At 38.5% G+C, this 19615-nt stretch overlaps 1 protein-coding gene across 6 annotated transcripts in view; it reads right to left on the bottom strand.

The window, feature by feature from the left end:
• rpgrip1l (RPGRIP1 like) overlaps positions 1-19615 on the bottom strand; it is a 193869-nt gene that overhangs the window by 138773 nt on the left and 35481 nt on the right. For all 6 annotated transcript variants that reach the window (XM_072279557.1, XM_072279560.1, XM_072279561.1 and 3 more), the window contains 3 exons: positions 16414-16558; positions 5273-5571; positions 2662-2767 (listed from right to left, as the gene is read on the bottom strand). In XM_072279557.1, coding sequence (XP_072135658.1) covers positions 2662-2767; positions 5273-5571; positions 16414-16558 — 550 coding nt within the window. The remainder of the gene's footprint in view (positions 1-2661; positions 2768-5272; positions 5572-16413; positions 16559-19615) is intronic.

Genomic DNA, 19615 nt, shown 5'->3' with positions numbered 1-19615 from the left:
TAGTGTTGGTTGTTAAAGCAAATGACATAATTCACCGTATTTTTCAATGTACAGTTGAAGTCAGAAGTTTACATACACCTTAGCCAAATACATTTAAACTCTGTTTTTCACAATTCCTGACATTTAATCCTAGAAAACATTCCCTGTCTTAGGTCAGTTGGGATCACTACTTCATTTTAAGAATGTGAAATGTCAGAATAATAGTAGAGAGAATGATTTATTTCAGCTTTTATTTCTTTCATCGCTTTCCCAGTGGGTCAGAAGTTTACATACTCTTTGTTAGTATTTGGTAGCATTGCCTTTAAATTGTTTAACTTGGGTCAAATATTTTGGGTAGCCTTCCAAAAGCTTCTCACAGCAAGTTGCTGGAATTTTGTTCCATTCCTCCAGACAGAACTGGTGTAACTGAGTCAGGTTTGTCAGCCTCCTTGCTCGCACACACTTTTTCAGTTCTGCCCACAAATCTTCTATTGGATTGAGGTCAGAAAATGATGTCAAGTCTGGTTGATCCTTGGGAGCAATTTCCAAACGCCTGAAGGTACCACGTTCATCTGTACGAACAATAGTACGCAAGTATAAACACCATGGGACCACGCAGCCGTCATACCGCTCAGGAAGGAGATGCATTCTGTCTCCTAGAGATGAATGTATGTACTTTGGCGCGAAAGGTGCAAATCAATCCCAGAACAACAGCAAAGGAGCTTGTGAAGATGCTGGAGGAAACAGGTAGACAAGTATCCATATCCACAGTAAAACAAGTCCTATATCGACATAACCTGAAAGGCTGCTCAGCAAGGAAGAAGCCACTGCTCCAAAACCGCCATAAAAAAGCCAGACTACAGTTTGCAAGTGCACATGGGGACAAAGATCTTACTTTTTGGAGAAATGTCTTCTGGTTTGATGAAACAAAAATTGAACTGTTTGGCCATAATGACCATCGTCATATTTGGAGGAAAAAGGGTGCATCTTGCAAACCGAAGAACACCATCCCAACCGTGAAGCATGGGGTGGCAGCATCATGTTGTGGAGGTGCTTTGCTGCAGGAGGGACTGGTGCACTGCACAAAATAGATGACATCATGAGGAAGGAAAATTATGTGAATATATTGAAGCAACATCTCAAGACATCAGCCAGGAAGTTAAAGCTCGGTCCCAAATGGATCTTCCAAATGGACAATGGCCCCAAGCATACCTCCAAAGTTGTGGCAAAATTGCTTAAGGGCAACAAAGTCAAGGTATTAGAGTGGCCATCACACAGCCCTGACCTCAATCCGATAGAAAATTTGTGGGCAGAACTGAAAAAGTGTGTGCGAGCAAGGAGGCCTACAAACTTGACTCAGTTACACCAGTTCTGTCTGGAGGAAATGAACAAAATTCCAGCAACTTACTGTGAGAAGCTTGTGGAAGGCTACCCAAAGCGTTTGACTCAAGTTAAATAATTTAAAGGCAATGCTACCAAATACTAACAAAGTGTATGTAAATTTCTGACCCACTGGGAAAGTGATGAAAGAAATAAAAGCTGAAATAAATCATTCTCTCTACAGTTATTCTGATATTTCACATTCTTAAAATAAAGTAGTGATCCTAACTGAACTAAGACAGGGAATGCTTTCTCGGATTAAATGTCAGGAACTGTGAAAAACTGAGTTTAAATGTATTTGGCTAAGGTGCATGTAAACTTCTGACTTCAACTGTACATATGAGTAATAAATAAATCCAAACCTAAATCTAAAATATATTTGAAAACAAGCTTTTGAGATTCCTCCACTGCCCTTCAAATAAATGTTGTGAATTTCATTGGAGACAGAGCAGGCATTTATTAATTAGCTGGCATATGTTGTCAAAGAAAAACCTTAATGTTGTGTTAAAATATTAAAACAATATAATTATAGTATAGCTTAACAGATTAGCAATTTATTAAAGAGGACATAGCAGCAGACAATTTTAATTGAAACAATTGAAAAATATTGACTGATTCAACTATGTTATCCTCAGCATTTGGTGAAAGATATCACAGGATTTTGTGATGAGAAATATGAGCATACTGACTATGGTAGAGATATTGTGGCATAATCTGAATGAAAATGTACAACAGGCAGGAAGGAATTAAATGTAGTGTATTTTAAAAATGTACAAGCGCCAAATGATCTTACCATTGAGAATGCTCTTCAAAACTATCCCAAGTAATACAAAGAAGCAAAATGGGCAATATTGGATGTTTTGATCATCCTTTTCTAATTCTCTTTGGGTTCAAGAAGACTGCTAACAGAGTATTATTGTTTAAAAAGTGAGACAAAGATTAACTGAGTAATCATCATCGTTTAAAATGGCACAGATTAATCCATCAGCATCGTTTAATCATCGTTTAAAATGGCACAGATTAATCCATCAGCATGTCCTATCAGACACTTATTGCCTTTTACCATTTAAAATTATGTGGATGTGCATTTGGTCTGAGGTAACTATTAATACTAAAGACCCACGACTTGCGAGATGGAATAAGGCTGGATAGCTGTTTTTCAAATGACGTGGACTCAAAGGATCAATCAGTAAAAGACTTCATGTTTCAATTATTCTATGGTTACTTGTCAAAAATTTCCTAATAGCCCTTGAACACATTCCTGCAGAGTACTTAAAATGTAGTTAAGAAAGAGAGCCTTACAAATTCCGTACTTCAGCCCTGGCATCTTCAAGCAAACTACGTCCATATCTGGGAAGCAAAGGTTGGCTATACTTTGTTGTCAGCTCTGGATCTTGAACTTTGATTCCTGAATTGATAATACATAAAAATAAGAATCATGGAAAAGTACAACACAGAAACAGGCTCTTTGGCCCATCTAGTCCATGCCGAACCACTTAAACTGCCTAGTTAAAATGTAAAAAATGTCATGCCTATCAAATAAGAGAGGAAACAAAACATCAATCACATACAATTTAAATATGGAAAATTATATCTCTCAGTGCAACACTAAAATTTGCCCTCTGTTCAGGCCAGGCCAGGGGTTCTTCTTCATTGGAAAAGAGAAGTGTGGTGAAGAACTGGAACTGATCCTTGCAATGATAAGCTTGCTAGGTAGAGAAACTATTAAAGCTAAAAATGTAGGAAATTGAAGTAAAATGAAGGAAAAAGTAGGAACATTGCTGGAAACATTAAATAGGACAGTTCTAAAGTTTCTTTATTTTGTCTACTGTAAGTTAAAATTGCATCTCATACTACAACAAATGGGACATTTCCATTAAAAATGCTGAGGCACTCCTGATGAGTCAATGTGCCCTTTAAGAATGCTAGCCTGTTAGGTTTAGTATATACTGAAACTGTTTCCTTTCAACATTTGCATTTAAAAGGAAAATTTCAACTTTAGTATTCTGTTAAATTACCCTTATGGATTCCTCTCTGATTTCTTAATTTTTTTGGTCTCATTTGTATAATGCTGTTGCCCCTCAGTAAATGATAGCACACTATTTTTATCACAATTTCACCTTAGCTGATTCATATGCTGCATTATCTCATCAGCCTTCTTAGCTAATTTGGCATATTACTAATTGTCGCTGCTTCTAAATCCCTCCTAAGGTGAACATGAAAGGTACTAATGGGATACATTATAGAAAACTACATGTACCCATTTTCAAAATCTGTTATATTTAATTATAGAAATTTTACAATTCCATTTTTGCCTGTACGTTTACACCAAAATTCAGATGCAAGTACTCAGAACAGGCAGTAAGGACATGGTTGAACTGCTCAAGCCACCAGCTGTTGCACTTAGGTTACACTATGTCAGATTAAAATACTGACAAAGTCAAGTTTATTCTTTCCTGTAATCTAAGTGGTAAAAACGAAGAGCAAGATAATTATGAGCATCTTGCAACAAAACTCATGAATACTAAAGAAAATGGCACTGCTTCTGTTGAGCAGAATACTATTCTCTCAGAATTAATAAACCGAAAGGTCACATTAAAGGGTGGAAAAGCAGCATCTTTACAAAGCTGTGCAATACTAATTTTAATTAATTATCAAGCTGAACTAGTGGCTTGGATTTTATAGTAAGTGATGTACTAACATTGTTCACCATTGACTTCAGGAAGTTAGCCCTACTGACCTCTATGATATGGACTTTATTTTGTCTTTGGATCATTACTGTCATGCACTAGCTCAAGGGATCCATGCCAGTAACAGTGATGTCAGCAAGTTGGCAGAGCGGTCAACTACACCCAATTGTTTTATCAGTCAATAAACTGGGAAGAAAAGTAAAACATTAAAGGTTTCAAACATAAAATAATGTTGGGTGCATAAACAAGCTTTTATGAACCATGATGGTGAAAACTGAAGGAAGAAATAAACTTTTTCATAGAAAGTAAAATATTTTAAAAATTCAAAGCATTACTTTTTTAAATATTTATGTGGGAATTACAATTCACATATGTTAACTAGAATTTGGAAGCAGCGACCTGGTAAGAATTATGATTTATTATGCCTTTGTTAAGTTAATTATATCTCACATAACAAAGATTTCCAGAGTTTTACAGTTAGAATAATTTGGAAATAACACATATTTTAAATCACTGAGTTTTCTAGATTATAGTTGATTAGTCTGAAAAACTGACAGCAACAAAGATTTCCACATTAAAAAATGCTTATTGGAAATCATTGCTTTATTGTGCAATGATGGGAATTGCTGACATTTTCAGCATCATTATAACTACAAAATCCAGGTTGAAAGCTGAAGATCATTCAGAAGTACAATATACTTCAGAATCATTAAGTACTTATGATACAACTATTGCCCTTTGACTTTGAGTTTTATCTCTGTGATGTGCAAGGATTTGTAAGTAAAAGATAGGGGAGGTAAATAGAGGGAAACTTAAAATGTCTGAACCACTTGAATAGTTAAGAACATTCAGAAGTAGGCTGGATGACAGCTGTGAAACTAATTTTTATCAGTGTCTTTTAAATTAGTATAGCTCATGAATGGTAAGAACAGAAAAGAAAGCTACATTTCAAAGAACCACAATTTTGATTTACTAAAATTAAGAAATTGAATATCCTTACAATGAATTGTATGAGGAAGATATTCTTATAAAGTAATTTCAATTAGATCTTTTTTTAAATTAAATATCTAAAAAAAGCTATGGGATCACTGTGGACCACCAGTCTTTTAACATTGATCCAATTTAAAAATAGGAATGAAATCCTCATTTAAGTGGTATGCAAATTGCTAACAGGTGATATAGAATACATAAAAGTACAATAAAAATTCTACAATACTTTATACCTTTTTTGAGATTTTCCTGCGTAAAGGCAGCTTCAGGAACTTTTCTAAGGCCAGTATTTATGCGTGACTGTACATAACTGTATGGTGTATTTCTACGGCCCTGAACTTGCAACTGTTGTTTTGAAGCTACTAGCCGATTCTTCAGACCTTCATTCTGTTTCTCTAGTTCACAAACTTTTTCCTGCAGTTCTTCAATCATCTCTTCCATCTCAATGTCCCTGCCTATCCGCTTGGGGCCGCCACTCTCCAACTCAGATCTCTTTTTGTCATTGACGAGTCTAATTAGCTTGGTAGCCATCCTGAGAAAAGGAGAAGAATATGAAAGTCAGCAAAATTGTTTTGTTGAAAAGTGCATAAACATTGCTAAAGACTCTAGTGTGGATCGTGAATAATACATTTCAGGTTTTGATATAACTATTACTGCCTGTGAAGCACCCTTTGATACTAATCAAAACCATAGTACTGCAATCTGCTTTATAACACTGACAAATAGCAGTTTCCGAGGGCTTATCATTCCAGCTTGCTACACAGTCAACACATACTTACTCCATATGCTTGATGAATAACAAATCAAAGGAAGTTATAAAGGGAGTGTACCATAAGTTACTAAGAATAGTTCGAAAGAGTGGGTGTTGGAAGAATGTTTGTCTTAAATCTCATACCTCAACATTGTGTAAGCTCCACTTACTGTACCACATACAACGTCGAGAATTTTAGACTTAAAACCTCACAAGCCAAAGATGCTATAAAAGTTTAGGTGGTCCTTAATAAAACTCAAGCAATATGGAACAGATTATTAATTATAAGTTCCTATCTTTAGCCTTGCTTTGCAACCTTAAATGAAGCAACTGCAAAAATACATTAGAGAAAATAATGACTTTCAGACACAGTTTAACTTTAAATTCAAGACAAGCCATCATGGTTTCATCTTTAAAAATTACTCTTAGAATCCACTGTTGGCATTTGATCAACTGTACCTTTGATTCTATCCAGTTTTGATGTGAAATACTAACTGGGAACAAAAGTCTATCAAAGGACACTTGAGGGTGATGTAATATAGAAAACATGCATTTGGGTGAATAGAAAACATTTGGCATTCAAAAAAAGGAATAGTGGCTTTGATGAATAGGACAAGTTACAGACCCTATGAAATTGGTCGCACATCTTTAACACAAAGACTTTGTGTCTGGTTAATAACAAACTGTTTTTTTGCACTAGGTCTGTCACATATATAAAATAACATCTTCATTTTAGGTGTATGATGTATTCCAATGAACCACATGCCAAATGCTGGATATAAGTGAATAACCATGAATTCAAATATATTTAAGTATCTTTGAGGAGATTGAAGAAATACACATGTCGAGTTACCTTCAAATATCAACTAAATTCGAAACTAAAATAATTAAGATTAGTTAAACTTCATTTTTAAGATATGTTTTAAGGAAACTTCTAGTGAAACTAAAGTCAAAATAAATGAATGGATACTGGAAATTTATCAGATATTTTATTCTTGTTTAGGTGCTTGCACATCCTATGAATATCTATTAAGAAAGTAAGAAAAAAAAGATGTAATGGAATGATTTAAGTAATTCAACACAATTTTCTTCAACAAGTGTTATGTCTGTGTGTCACTCACAGTGCTGTGCATGAGCATTGATTGAGTGATTAAATAAACCCAGAAAATTCAGAGCTCTGGATTAGTTTTGTGATTTGTAGAAAGTTTGTGAAGGCCTTTGAATATACTCTATCTTTGCAATCTACTGACTTTACCATGAAGGGTACAATTAAAATGAAATTTGCACTTTGCACATTGCTTACTATGTTTCTCCTCACAGGTTAATTCTTAGGTTAACTTATTTGCTCTTTTATTATCTTGGTGTCTAATCATTTCACAGATGGCACTGATCTTAACATTTTGTACCTACTAATATAAAAGTGCTAATTAGAGGATTTTTAATTAATTAGAGTTTATCATTTTAACTGTCAAAATGATAATAGTAACGATGAGCTATTCAGATAATTTGTAACAAAATCCAAATAATAATTTTTAATGAATTGAAAATTCTCAAATTAGGATGAGGAACAAACTGCTCTTGCCACCTTAATATGATTTCAAAACTTTGTACAACACAAAGCAATACTATAACAGCAGAGCAATATACAAAGCATAAAATCAGCTTCTTTTTAACATTTTGAAACTTCTTTTTGTTAAGTTTCTTCAAATAATTCTGATGAAGCAGTTTGAAACAAATTGCTGAAAGCTATAAATATTAGAGCAGCACAACATCTGTGTGGTGAAAAGCATGTACTGATCCCGCTCCCTCTACAAATTATAACTTGAATTAAGCTAACAAGAAAGAAAGATTAGCTTCATTTGTCACATGCACAGTGAAACATAATTGAAATGAATGCATCGTTTGCATCAATTTAAATCAACCAGAATTGTTTTGGGAGCAGCCCACTATGTTGCCACACTTCCGGTACCAACACAACATGCCCACAACTCACTAACCCTACATCTTTGGATTGTGGGAGGAAACTGGAGTACCATGAGGAAACCCACACAGTCACAGGGAGAATGTACAAACTCCTTGCAGGCAGTTGTGGGAATAAACTCCGAATGGTGTTCACTGGCGGTGTAATAGCATTATGCTAACCGCTACGCTACTGTGAAACCCTATGAAAATATTATAACTTTAAATCAATTGAAGTTTCATGAGCAATTGAGGTCTTCATGTTTCCATCTATTCAAAGACAAGTTTAGATAAATTTGATCAGATTGTTGTATGAAATTTTTTGAACTCTTAATTCAGCCTATATCATGTGTTAATGAGGCTAGAAATCGAAAGGTTTTACAGTTTAACATCTAGCTAAGGAATTGACGTAAGGGGGAGGGCATCAGATTTTTGGATCATTGGACTCTCTTCCAAGGAAGGTGGAACCTGTACAGAAGAGATCATTTGCATCTGAACTGGAAAGGGACTAATATCCTAGCGGGAAGATTTGCTAGTGCTGCATTGGGGGGAGGATTAAACTAGAGTTGCAGGGGGATGGGAACCAGAGCGCCAGAACAGATGGCGGTTACGGAGACAGATGTTGTTAAGACCTCAGACAAAGTCAGGAATCAAATGGTTGAGCATGGTGCGACTAACATGAGCTGTGTATATTTCAATGCAAGAAGTATTGTAGGAAAGGCAGATGAGCTCAGGGCATTGACCAACACCTGGAATTATGATATTTTAGACACTAGTGAGACTTGGTTGCAGGAGGGGCAGGACTGGCAGCTCAATATTCTGGGGTTCCATTGCTTTAGGTGCGACAGGGCAGGAGGGATTTTACCATACTGTAAAGGGACTAGATGGCAAGTGTAAGATTGGGACAGGCTGTTTTCTGGCAAAGGTGTACTTGGTAAGTGGGAGGCCTTCAAAAGTGAAATTTTGAGAGTACAAAGCTTGTAAGTGCCTATTAGAACAAAAGGTAAAGATATTAGGTGTAGGGAATCTTGATTTTCAAGACCTATTGAAGCCCTCATTAAGAAAAAAAAGGAGCTGCATAGCAAGTATAGGAAAGGAGGAAACAATGAGGTGCTTATGAAATGCAAGAGAACACAAGAAAGAAATCAGGAGGGCAAAAAGTCATGAGGTTGCCCTAGCAGACAAAATGAAGGAGAATGCTAAGGGGAGGTTAAAATATGTTATGAGCAAAAGGATGGCAAAGGACAAAATCGGTCCCCCTGGAAGATCAGAATGGTAATCCATGCATGGAGCCAAAAAAAGATGTAGGAGATCTTAAATACATTTACATCTGTATTTATGCAGGAAATGGACACAAAATCTGTAGAAGTAAGGCAAAGCAGCTTCAACTTCATGGACCCTATAGTCCTATAGGCAGGAGGGATAATGGCACCTAACGCGACTCCTTTGCATACATCTTTGGAAACAGCTCTATTTCCATCCTTAATATCTTTACTATTCCCTTTCAGGGTTCTTTTGAAGACCCTGACCTGGAGTTACACACAGGCTTCGGTTCTTTGTGGGAATGGGACCCGTTCTCGAGGTTCCACAACTGGCCGTTATTCAACATGCCAAGGGTTTGGCCTGAGAGTCTCGATCACGTTCAGAAGCCTAAGATCTTGGAGCTGTGAAGCTGGGAGGATCGAGGGTTGGTGTCATGGCAGGAAGCTCGTGTGTCGTCAGGGAAGCCGGAAAATCTTTCGCTGTGGGCCTGAAGACCAGAGGTCTTTGCGATCTTCGGACACAGCTCGAAAAAAGCAACGGAACGGATTTTTAATATCGTAAACCAGCTGGCTGTTGTTATGTCTCTCACTCACTGTGAAAATGGGGGACACCTCCCTCTCCCTTGCCAGGGAGAGAGAGAACCTGTGGTTTGTTGAATGTCGGGTGAAATGCGAAGCCCTTGGGGTAACTTTGGTCTGTGTCTTTGCAAATGTTCAGCTCACGCTTGGGCTTGGTGATGATAACGATGTGCTTTTTGTTGCTGGTGGGGGGAGGGGGGACCGTTGCTTGCTGCCACTTATGCGTGGGAGGGGGGAACTGGGGGGAGACTTTGGGGTTCTCACGTTTAACTCTCGTTCATTCTTTGGGGCACTTCTCTGTTTTTGTGGATGTTTACGAAGAAAAAGCACTTCAGGGTGTATATTGTATACATTTCTCTGACATTAAATTCAACCTTTGCACCTTTGAACACTATACAGATTACAAAGGAGGAGGTGTTTGCTGTCTTGAGGCAAATTAGGGTGGATAAATCCCCAGGGCCTGACAAGGTGTTTCCTTGGACCCTGTGGGAGGCAAATGCAAAAATTGCTGGGGACCCAGCAGAAATATTTAAGTTATCCTTAGCGACAGGTGAGGTATCAGAGGACGGGAGGATAGCCAATGTTGTTCTGCTGTTTAAGAAAGGCTTGAAAAATAAACCAGGAAATTATAGGCTGATGAGGCTAACATCAGTAGTGGGAAAGTTATTGGGAGGTATTCTAAGTGAATGGATATATGAGTATTTGGATATACGTGCACTGATTAAGGATAGTCAGTCATATTATCAGGAACATTGATAAGGGTAAGGCAGTGGATGTTGCCTACATGGACTTTAGTAAGGCATTTGACAAGGTCCCGCATGGGAGATTGGTCAAGAAGGCTCAATTATTCAGCATTCAAGATGAGGTAGTAATTTGGATTAGACATTAGCTTTGTGGGAGAAGCCAGTGAGCGGTAGTAGATGGTTGTCTCTCTGACTAGAGACCCGTGACTAGTGGTGTACCACAGGGACTGGTCCTGGGTCCTTTGTTGTTTGTCATTTATATCAATGATCTGGATGATAATATGGTTAACTGGATCAGCAAATCTGCAGATGACATCAAGACTGGATGTGCACTAGGCAGCGAGGAAGACTATCATGGCTTGCAACGGGATCTGTACCAACTGAGAAAATGGGGTGAAAAATGGGAGATGGAATTTAATGCAGGCATGTGCAACATTTTGCATTTCGGTAGGACCAGCCAGGGTAGGGCACTGAGGAGTGCAGTGGAACAAAGGAATCTGGAAATACAGATCCATAATTCATTGAAAGTGGCATCACAAGTAGATAGGGTCATAAAGTTTTTGGCACTTTGGCCTTCATAAATCAAGGTACTGAGTACAGGAGATGGGATGCTATGTTGAAGTTGTATAAAACATTGGTGTGCCTAATTTGGAGTATTGTGTGCAGTTTTTGTCACCTACCTACAGAAAAGATGTTCCTAAGGTTGAACGAGTACAGAGAAAATTGACAAGGATGTTGCAGGATCTGGAGAATCTGAGTTATAAGGAAAGATTGAATAGGTTAGGACTTAATTCCTTGGAACATGGAAGGTTGACAGGAGATTTGATAGAGGTATACAAAATTATGAGCGGTATAGACAAGAGTAAATACAAGCAGACTTTTTCGTCTGCGGGTGGGACAACTGCAGATCATGGGTCAAGGGTGAAAGGTGAAAAGTTTAAGGGGAAACCTTCACTCAGAGGGTTGTGAGAGTGTGGAACGAGTTCCAAATGCAAGCGGTATATGCGAGCTCAATTTCAAAGTTTAAGAGAAGTTTGGATAGGTACATGGATAGTAGGGGTACTGAGGGCTATGGTCAATAGGAGTAGCCAGTTTACATGGTTTGGCACAGACTAGTTGGGCCAACCGGCCTCTTTCTGTGTTGTACTTCCCTATGACTCTATGACTATGACTTTTATTTTAGATGCTAATGCTTACTCCAAATCATTGAATTCCATTCAATTGTTTCTTTGAGTTTCCTGCATACAGAAGTAAATTCCAGGCACAAATATATTTTATTTAATTGAACCTGGCTGTCATTGACGAAGTTAGTTATTCTTGAGAAGATAGTGGAGAGGTGTTTTCTTGAATGGCAGTGCCAGGTGTTTGGCACAGTGATTAAGATAGAATGACAGTATCTATCCTATCCACAAGGTGGCAGTGTTCTTCAAAGTGAATGAAGTTGGGTGTGGCTAATCAGTGATCGGTGCAATTTGCCCTTTGGGAGGAATACAATGCTGAAGTGAATATTTAAAGTGATGGCTGAGGTGTTAAATCACATAATCTGGTTTGTTCTGCATTGCCACTGGCACTTCTGCTGGCAGATTGTTTCACACTCGCACCACCCTCTCAGTAAAGAGGTGTCCCCTCAGATTCCTCTTAAGTATTTCACTTTTCACCTTATACCTAGTTCTAGCCTGAACTTCTCTTTGAGGGGAAACAGACTGCATGCATTCACCCCATTTATACCAGTTATAATTTTGTATACCCCTATACGATCTCTCCTCCTAAACTTCAGAAAATAAAAGTCTTTACCTATTCAACCTTTCCCTATTACTCAGGCCCTCTAGTCCCGGCAACATCCTTGTAAATATTGTCTCCACAGTTTCAAGCTTATTGATATCTTTCCTGTAGGTTGGTGATCAGAACTGTACACAATACTCTAAATTCAACCGGATCAATGTCTTATACAACTTCCACATAAACATCTTAACTCCATTACTCAATGCCTGGATTTATGGAGGCTAATGTGTTAAGTGCTCTCTATCTGCCTGTGATGCCACTTTCAAGGAATTATGGATCTGAATTCTCAGGTTCCTTTTTTCTACTGTAATGCTCAGAAACCTATCATGTAAGTATTACCTTGGTTTGTCTTCTCAAAGTATAACACCTCACACTTGTCTGTATTAAATTCCATCTGACATTTTTCAGCCCATTATTCCGCCTAGTCCATACCCGCCCCTATACTCCAAATCTTGGTGTTACCTGAAAATTTGCTGATCCAGTTTACATTACCATCTAAATCATTAATATAAATGATGTACAATGGACCCAACACCTATCTCCGTGGCAATACAACACTAGTCACAGGCCTTCAGTCAGAGAGCTAACCATTACTACCACTCTCTGGCTTCTAAGCCAATGTTGTATCCAATTGTCTACTTTACCCTGAGTGCAAAATGACTTGACTTTCTGGGCCACACATGTGACGCAAATGTAACTTGCAATTTATCAGCTCACATCTGATGTTTAATGTCTTCTTGAATATGGACAAGTTCAATTTCAAAAGTATTCCAGTGGAATAGAGCCCTGGACAATAATCAGAGAACATTCCTATTCTGGTCTTATGATGGAAGGGGTATTTCATGATCCAGCTGATGATAATTGGTATTTCACCTCTATGTGCATCTGGTGCTGCTCTTGCTATGCTCAAATGTACTCTTCATTAAATCAAGTCGACTTTTAAGATAGTAATGTAAGTTATATGGGTGTTACACTATGCTGTGGGGTAACAGATTTTGGTGAAATAAAATTCTCCTGCTGGCCCATTGTGCCTCATTGATCCCTGCATTTAAGTGATATTATCAATTTCATATCTAGTTGAACCCAGATAGTGGCAGTGTTGCATCATGATCAAGAATGCTTTTAGTATGAAGAAATGAAATTACAACCACAAGATTGTACAGTTGGAGGCTGGTGACAATGCAGTCACGAAGGTTTTTTACCCCACACTCTTGTTCTTTCTTCATCTGCTACAGTCTCAGTCTTGCAGCTATTACCATCACAACTTAAAATCACGGTTTAATATGATGTACTACTGGGTATTGAAATCCCCACCCAGAAATTTTTATTTATTTATTTAGAGAAACAGTGTGGAACAGGCCCTTCAAGCCGTACTGCCCTGCAACACACCTTTTTAACCCTAGCCTAATCACAGGACAATTTACCACCTGACCTACTTGTTGGTATAGTGAGAGGAAACGGGAACAATTGAAAGAAACCAACGCGCTCACGGGAAGGATGTACAAACTTCTTATAGAGGATGCTAGAATTGAACTGCAAACTCCAATGCATTGAGCTGTAATACTGTTGCACCAACCAGTATGCTACTGTGGTGCCCCATGTATACTTTTCGTGCCCTTATTAATCTTGGTGCTTCTTCCAAGTGGTGTTCAACATGATTCATTAGCTGAGAGCAGAAATAACCTATGCCTCTAGTCCACTCTGCCATTAAAGAACATGACCCATTCTATTGCTGAATTCAATTCTTCAATATGATTTCTGTATTGATTCTCTTTGTGTTCTAAGATCCATTAATATTTTCCACAACGTAGCATTTGTAGAGTAGAAACTTCCAATCCTATGAATAAGGACATATATCTTCATCTCCATCCTGAATAGCAAACCCCTTATTTGGAATTCCAGCTGGAGTATTATCTCGGCATCAATAATGTCAAGTTCTGACTGAATTTTGTCTCTCAGTGAAATCTTGTATTTCTTTTAAACTCCAGTGAGAAGTTCTCATAAAATAATCCCTTTATCCTACGAACCTACATTGGACTAACTCCAAGTACAGTGGATCCGGTTAATTGGGCCATCAGTTAAATGGGGAAGTTGCTTATTTGAGACAGCTCTTAGAGGACAAAAAATAATCAAGAAAATATCTGGGATTCCTTTCATTTATTTGGGTCACTATGCTGCTTAATTGGGACAGAAGATTGTTGCTGAACAGTTTCTAACTAGCATCAGTCACAGCCACTTGTGTGGCTGTTGCACACTACACTGCGCTTGAGTGGGAAGTTTTTAAATAGAGTCAGTTACAAGTGTTTGTGTACAAAAAGCAGTGATTTTTGTCACTGATAGCTGGTGAGAAATAAGCAGTAAGACAACACAGAACCATTTTGTTCACTGCACTCAGGCTTGGAGATGCTAGAAACAGCTGCAAGTGAAAATGAAGCGATTTTACTAATTCAACAAGTTAGGGACTATGAAGAATTTGAAGGTATCGACAATCATCTTGAATCCTCTTCTTCATGTGCCTTGCGCTTTACACGCTTGGGCGATCATAACCTTCCACATCAAACGATCCCACGCAGCGTCAATGATATCTCGCACACTTAGATCTGTTAGTTCTTTCACAGTAACCATATATTTTCTTCTTTGCCTTCCTTGAATGTTACAATTAAAATGAAGATACAATCATTGAAAGCATTGAATGATAGTAGTCCATTATCCGCACTAGGTGTCTGTACTGATTTTGTTTATTTACAGTCAATCAGAAGAACAGAGCAGCGTACATTGGATGAATTCCTCTGTCAGTATTACTAGGAACCAATACACAGTTTTATAGTATTATAGTAGTATTGGTAATGCTCTAATTTGTTCTGTACTTCATTTAAATACATAACTTGTTACTCAGTTTAACAGTAGTTTGTCTTTTTTATACCGTTTTAATTATTTCCATGAAACTTCGGCCAATTGTGGCAGCTGCTTAATTGGGCTAAAGTGTACTGGTCCCAATGTGTCCAATTAACTGGAATCTACTGTATATCTTTCCATGGGCATTGGAGACCAAAACTGGACAGTACTTCAGGTATGGTCTCAAAAAAGCTTTGCATAATTGCAGCAAAACGTCGTATCAGAGACTGATAGATAATGTACCTTCCCAAATTGTTTAATACCATAAGACATAGGAGCAGAATTCAGCCATTTGGCTCATTGAATCCATTCTCCCATTGTATCATGGTTGATTTATTACCCTCATCTTCATACAAGACCATAAGACATAATACACTGTATTTTATGCATATTTGTGAGCTAGTAATTTCTATGGTAGGGTATTAGATGGTAATCTGCAGCTTTGCCTGCCCTGATTTTACTTGATGACCTGAGAATGTATTGACTCAGAATCAATGGTGAGGAAACAGTGGCATCTGCTCCCAAATGTGTACTCCTGTACTTCCTCAACAGAGCCTCTGGTGAGGGTATTATCCTCCTGAATGAATGGTGATGAAAGAATCTGTGATTTTGGCTGACGAATGGTACAAATGAGTAAGTCAAGAGTGTTGTTGACATGTCTGTAAGATTGCCATCCCAGTTTAGGTTGAGGAGTGTTTTGCTGGGCTGTAATGGTTTTATTGTAACCGCTACCTAAGATGATGCTTGGTAGTTTCTCCAGTTTCACTCATTATTGCAATTTTGGACAATTAAGTGGCAACTCCTAGGAGTGTTAAGAGCTAACAAAACACCAGTGGATTTGATTTGACACAGGAAAGCCTTATCAGAAAAAAAAATGGCTCATTTTTATTGCTATAGGGCATCATTGAACTATAGCCATAGTTTCATAGTCACAAGCTTTTAATTTCACATTGAGGCAATCTATAGACTTTAAACTGTTATTACCAAAGTGGTACTTAGACTTGTGTCTCTAAATTATTAGTCCAGGTCTCTGAATTACTGATCTAGCAGCATAAGCAATGCTACCTAACATGACATGCTCAATACTCTCATATGAATTCTAGTAACTTGGGTAGGGCACTGGTTAGAAATCAACCCTCAACTCCCCATACCTAAATAAGTGATAGTATGCCCTTTAAAGCTGGTTATTAGGGAAAGACAATTACCAGCTTTCACAAAAATTAAAAACATAGGAAAGTTCAAAGAAAGGATTATATAATGAAAATCTTCACTTGAAAGAATGTAGTATATAATACAATGGAATTCATAAGCATGCAAATACTTCCATAATATTTGTTAAATATCAAATGGTACAGAAAACAGTTTTTTAATTATTAACAGATTAATGTAATAGGAATGCTAACCTTTTAATTTTATCTTCTTGTTTTCGTGCATGTTGTTTCAGTAAAAGGTTTTCATCATGGAACCGAAGAAAGCGATCCTCCAGCTCTTCGCGAGAGATACGAGACACTGCTTGGCGAGCTCTAGTGTTCTGGGTACTAAGTAAATCTGTGTTGAGGATAGATTGAGGCAGATATCATAAAAACATAGTTATTACATCATGTACAATCAGTAGATAATTTAACAAAAAGGCTCACTTTAAATATTTCAAAATAAACTACTGTACTTTCTAACTGAAATACTCCTAAGAGAGTATGTATTTGTTAGTAGCAGGCTATGATTTCTGTGATAATTAAAATAACACATAATAAATAATCACAGCTGAACAAATAACTGTAGTTGTTTACTGTGTATTATTTCAATTAAGCAACATGGGAATGCGCAACAAAATGCCCTGATGGACAATTTGAATATTATTCATTAGAAGAAGGATGCACAAAATGTTAATTGCCATCCATTGATATACTAGAAAGCAAAGTAGTTATTAGCTGTACATTCTAAGCTGGTTTCATAAATCTTCCAAAATTAACTCACTGTAAGTCGCATGCAAAACTCATTACATCTTCTATGATTTAATTTTGAAAATGAGATTAAGAACTTTAACATCAATATTCTAACATAGGTCAAGCTGGTGTCAAAACACTTTAGTGATCAAAATACTGTCACATCTGGGAATATTATTAGGAAATATGTGGGGTTACCGTTCATGAGGCTTTCTGTTAAAAGGAAAAGGAGATTTGGGAAGAATCAGTAAACAGCAGTAGCCTTTTCAGTACAGGTAGTGTAGAAGTAATTTGGTATAGGACAGGGGTCCCCAACCTTTTTTGCACTGCGGACCGGTTTAATATTGACAATATTCTTGCGGACCGGCCGACCCGGGGGGGGGGGGGGGGGGGCGGGGGCTAGGGTTGCCAACGGACAAGAGTATCAGTCAAATACGTTGTGTTTATCCTGAAAAAGACTACAATGACTATGAAACCTTGCACGGGCACCAGTGCCCATGCGCGTCGTGACCTGCCGATTTCTTTCCCCCTGCAAATCCTTTTTGGTGATTCTGTTTGGGGGGGGGGGTATTAATCACGACCAGAATATAGGTGATAAGTGGCTAAAACACTCAATTTTGTTTCTAAAAGGGTTTATCTAATGAATTTAATATTAAACACACAGTGCATAATTTCCTCGCATGAATATAGTGATAAGTCAATTATCCGGGGACGACAGGGGAGCTTGAAGTAAGTGTTGAACGAACTTCCAGTAGAAGTGGCAGAAGCAGGTTCGATATTATCATTTAAAGAAAAATTGGATAGGTATATGGACAGGAAAGGAATGGAGGGTTATGGGCTGAGTGCAGGTCGGCGGGACTAGGTGAGAGTAGCGTTCGGCACAGACTAGAAGGGCAGAGATGGTCTGTTTCCGTGCTGTAATTGTTATATGGTTATATAAGTAAGTCAATAGCATCATAACATTTTAAGTAACGTTTGGATATTAAACACACAGCGCATATTTTCCCCATATGGGCATATAAAATCAGTGCAACACACCAATATCGCTGAATCAGTGGGAGCCCTGGGCTTGTTTCCCTGCAACAAGACGGTGCCATCAAGGGGTGATGGGAGACAGTGATACTCGAAGGGGGTTCCTTATGTCCAGTCTAATCCGCAATTTAGTTTTCCTTGCATTCATTGCAGAAAACACTGCTTCGCAGAAAAATGTTGGAAATGGAAGCAACGTTTTCAGTGCTTTCATGGCTATCTCAGGATATTTAGCCCTGACTTTGATCCAGAATGCCGGCAAAGATGTTAAGTCAAACATACTTTTCAGCCTGCCGTCATTTGCAAGCTCGAGGAGTTGATCTCTTTCCCGCGTTGACATGGATGACGTGCGGTTAATGACCTCGCATGCGTAATGGCTCAACAGTGGCTGTGACCGGGAATGAGGGAAGCTGCAGCTGACTCATATCGCCAAATCATATCATTTCCTCGCGGCCCAGTAGCACATGCTTTGCGGCCCAGTACCAGTCCGTGGCCCGGTGGTTGGGGACCGCTGGTATAGGATACTTCCATCTTCCACCAACCATATTATCAACAAAATCCTACCATTTCCTTAAACTTACTCCTAATGACACCTTTTAATTTATCTCCTAATCTCAAAAGCATGTCCCCTGGTGTTTGACATAGAAACCATAGATAAGAGATTTCAACAGTCTAAGATCCTTGCATCTTAAGTTTTAAAATCCTCTATCACGTTTCCCCTCAGCTTCCAAGTTCATCCAACCTTTCCTTATAGCTCATAACTTCTAATTCAGGCAGCATCCTGGTAATTCTCTTCTGCAGTCTCCACATGCTTCCTATAATGATGACCAGAGCGGCACACAATGCTCCACGTGTGACCTGACTGAAGTTTTATACAGCTACTGCTTTACTTACACTCAACACCCCTACCAATACTACTACTACTACGTCGACTCAGGCCTAGGGGCTGGTGTCGGGCATGATGGTGGGCTCTCCACTTCTCCCTCTCCCTCATCAGTGTGTTCAGTTCATCTACATTAGCCGCGCCGCTGTCTTCTAGGAGCGTGTTGACCATAGTCTTGGGAGGGCACCCAGGGTTCATCCTCCCATGCTTGGGCTCCCATATGATGACTAGGCTGGCAGGTAGCTCGGGGTGGCATTGACAGTGCCCCGCTAGTTGCAGTCTTCTCGCCTCGATTTTAGTGGAGAGCATCGGTAGGTTGTTATAGAGCTCAACGTTTGTCATGTGCTTGTTGCCAGCTCACATCAAGAGTCATCCAGAGCATTTGTGTCCAGCAATCATCTGGAGACTTTTGCATCGTCTTGGTGAGTGTCCACGTCTCGCATCCGCACGTGAGAATGGACTCTATGACTGCTATGAAAATCCTCTTTTTAAGCCCTCTGGTCAGGTTTGACTTCCAGATTTCCTTCATGTCGTTCACAGCCCTCCACGCCAGCGCCTTCCGTATCTTTACGTCCTTCTCCGAACTCATCATTCTTGACCCGAGGTACTTGTAGTCAAAGGCTTTCTTAATGGTATCATTCTCTACGGTCTTGAGAGTACCTTCGTCGCAGTTAAACGCCATGTACTCTGTCTTCTTAGCGTTTAGGTGAACTTCAACTTTATTGCATTCTATTTCTACTTTTGTCAGTA

The sequence above is a fragment of the Mobula birostris genome, chromosome 15 (genome assembly GCF_030028105.1).
Source record: "Mobula birostris isolate sMobBir1 chromosome 15, sMobBir1.hap1, whole genome shotgun sequence".
Classification (NCBI taxonomy): Eukaryota; Metazoa; Chordata; class Chondrichthyes; order Myliobatiformes; family Myliobatidae; genus Mobula; species Mobula birostris.
The sequence above is the reverse complement of the archived record's forward strand: the minus strand, read 5'-3'. Positions and strand labels throughout refer to the sequence as shown.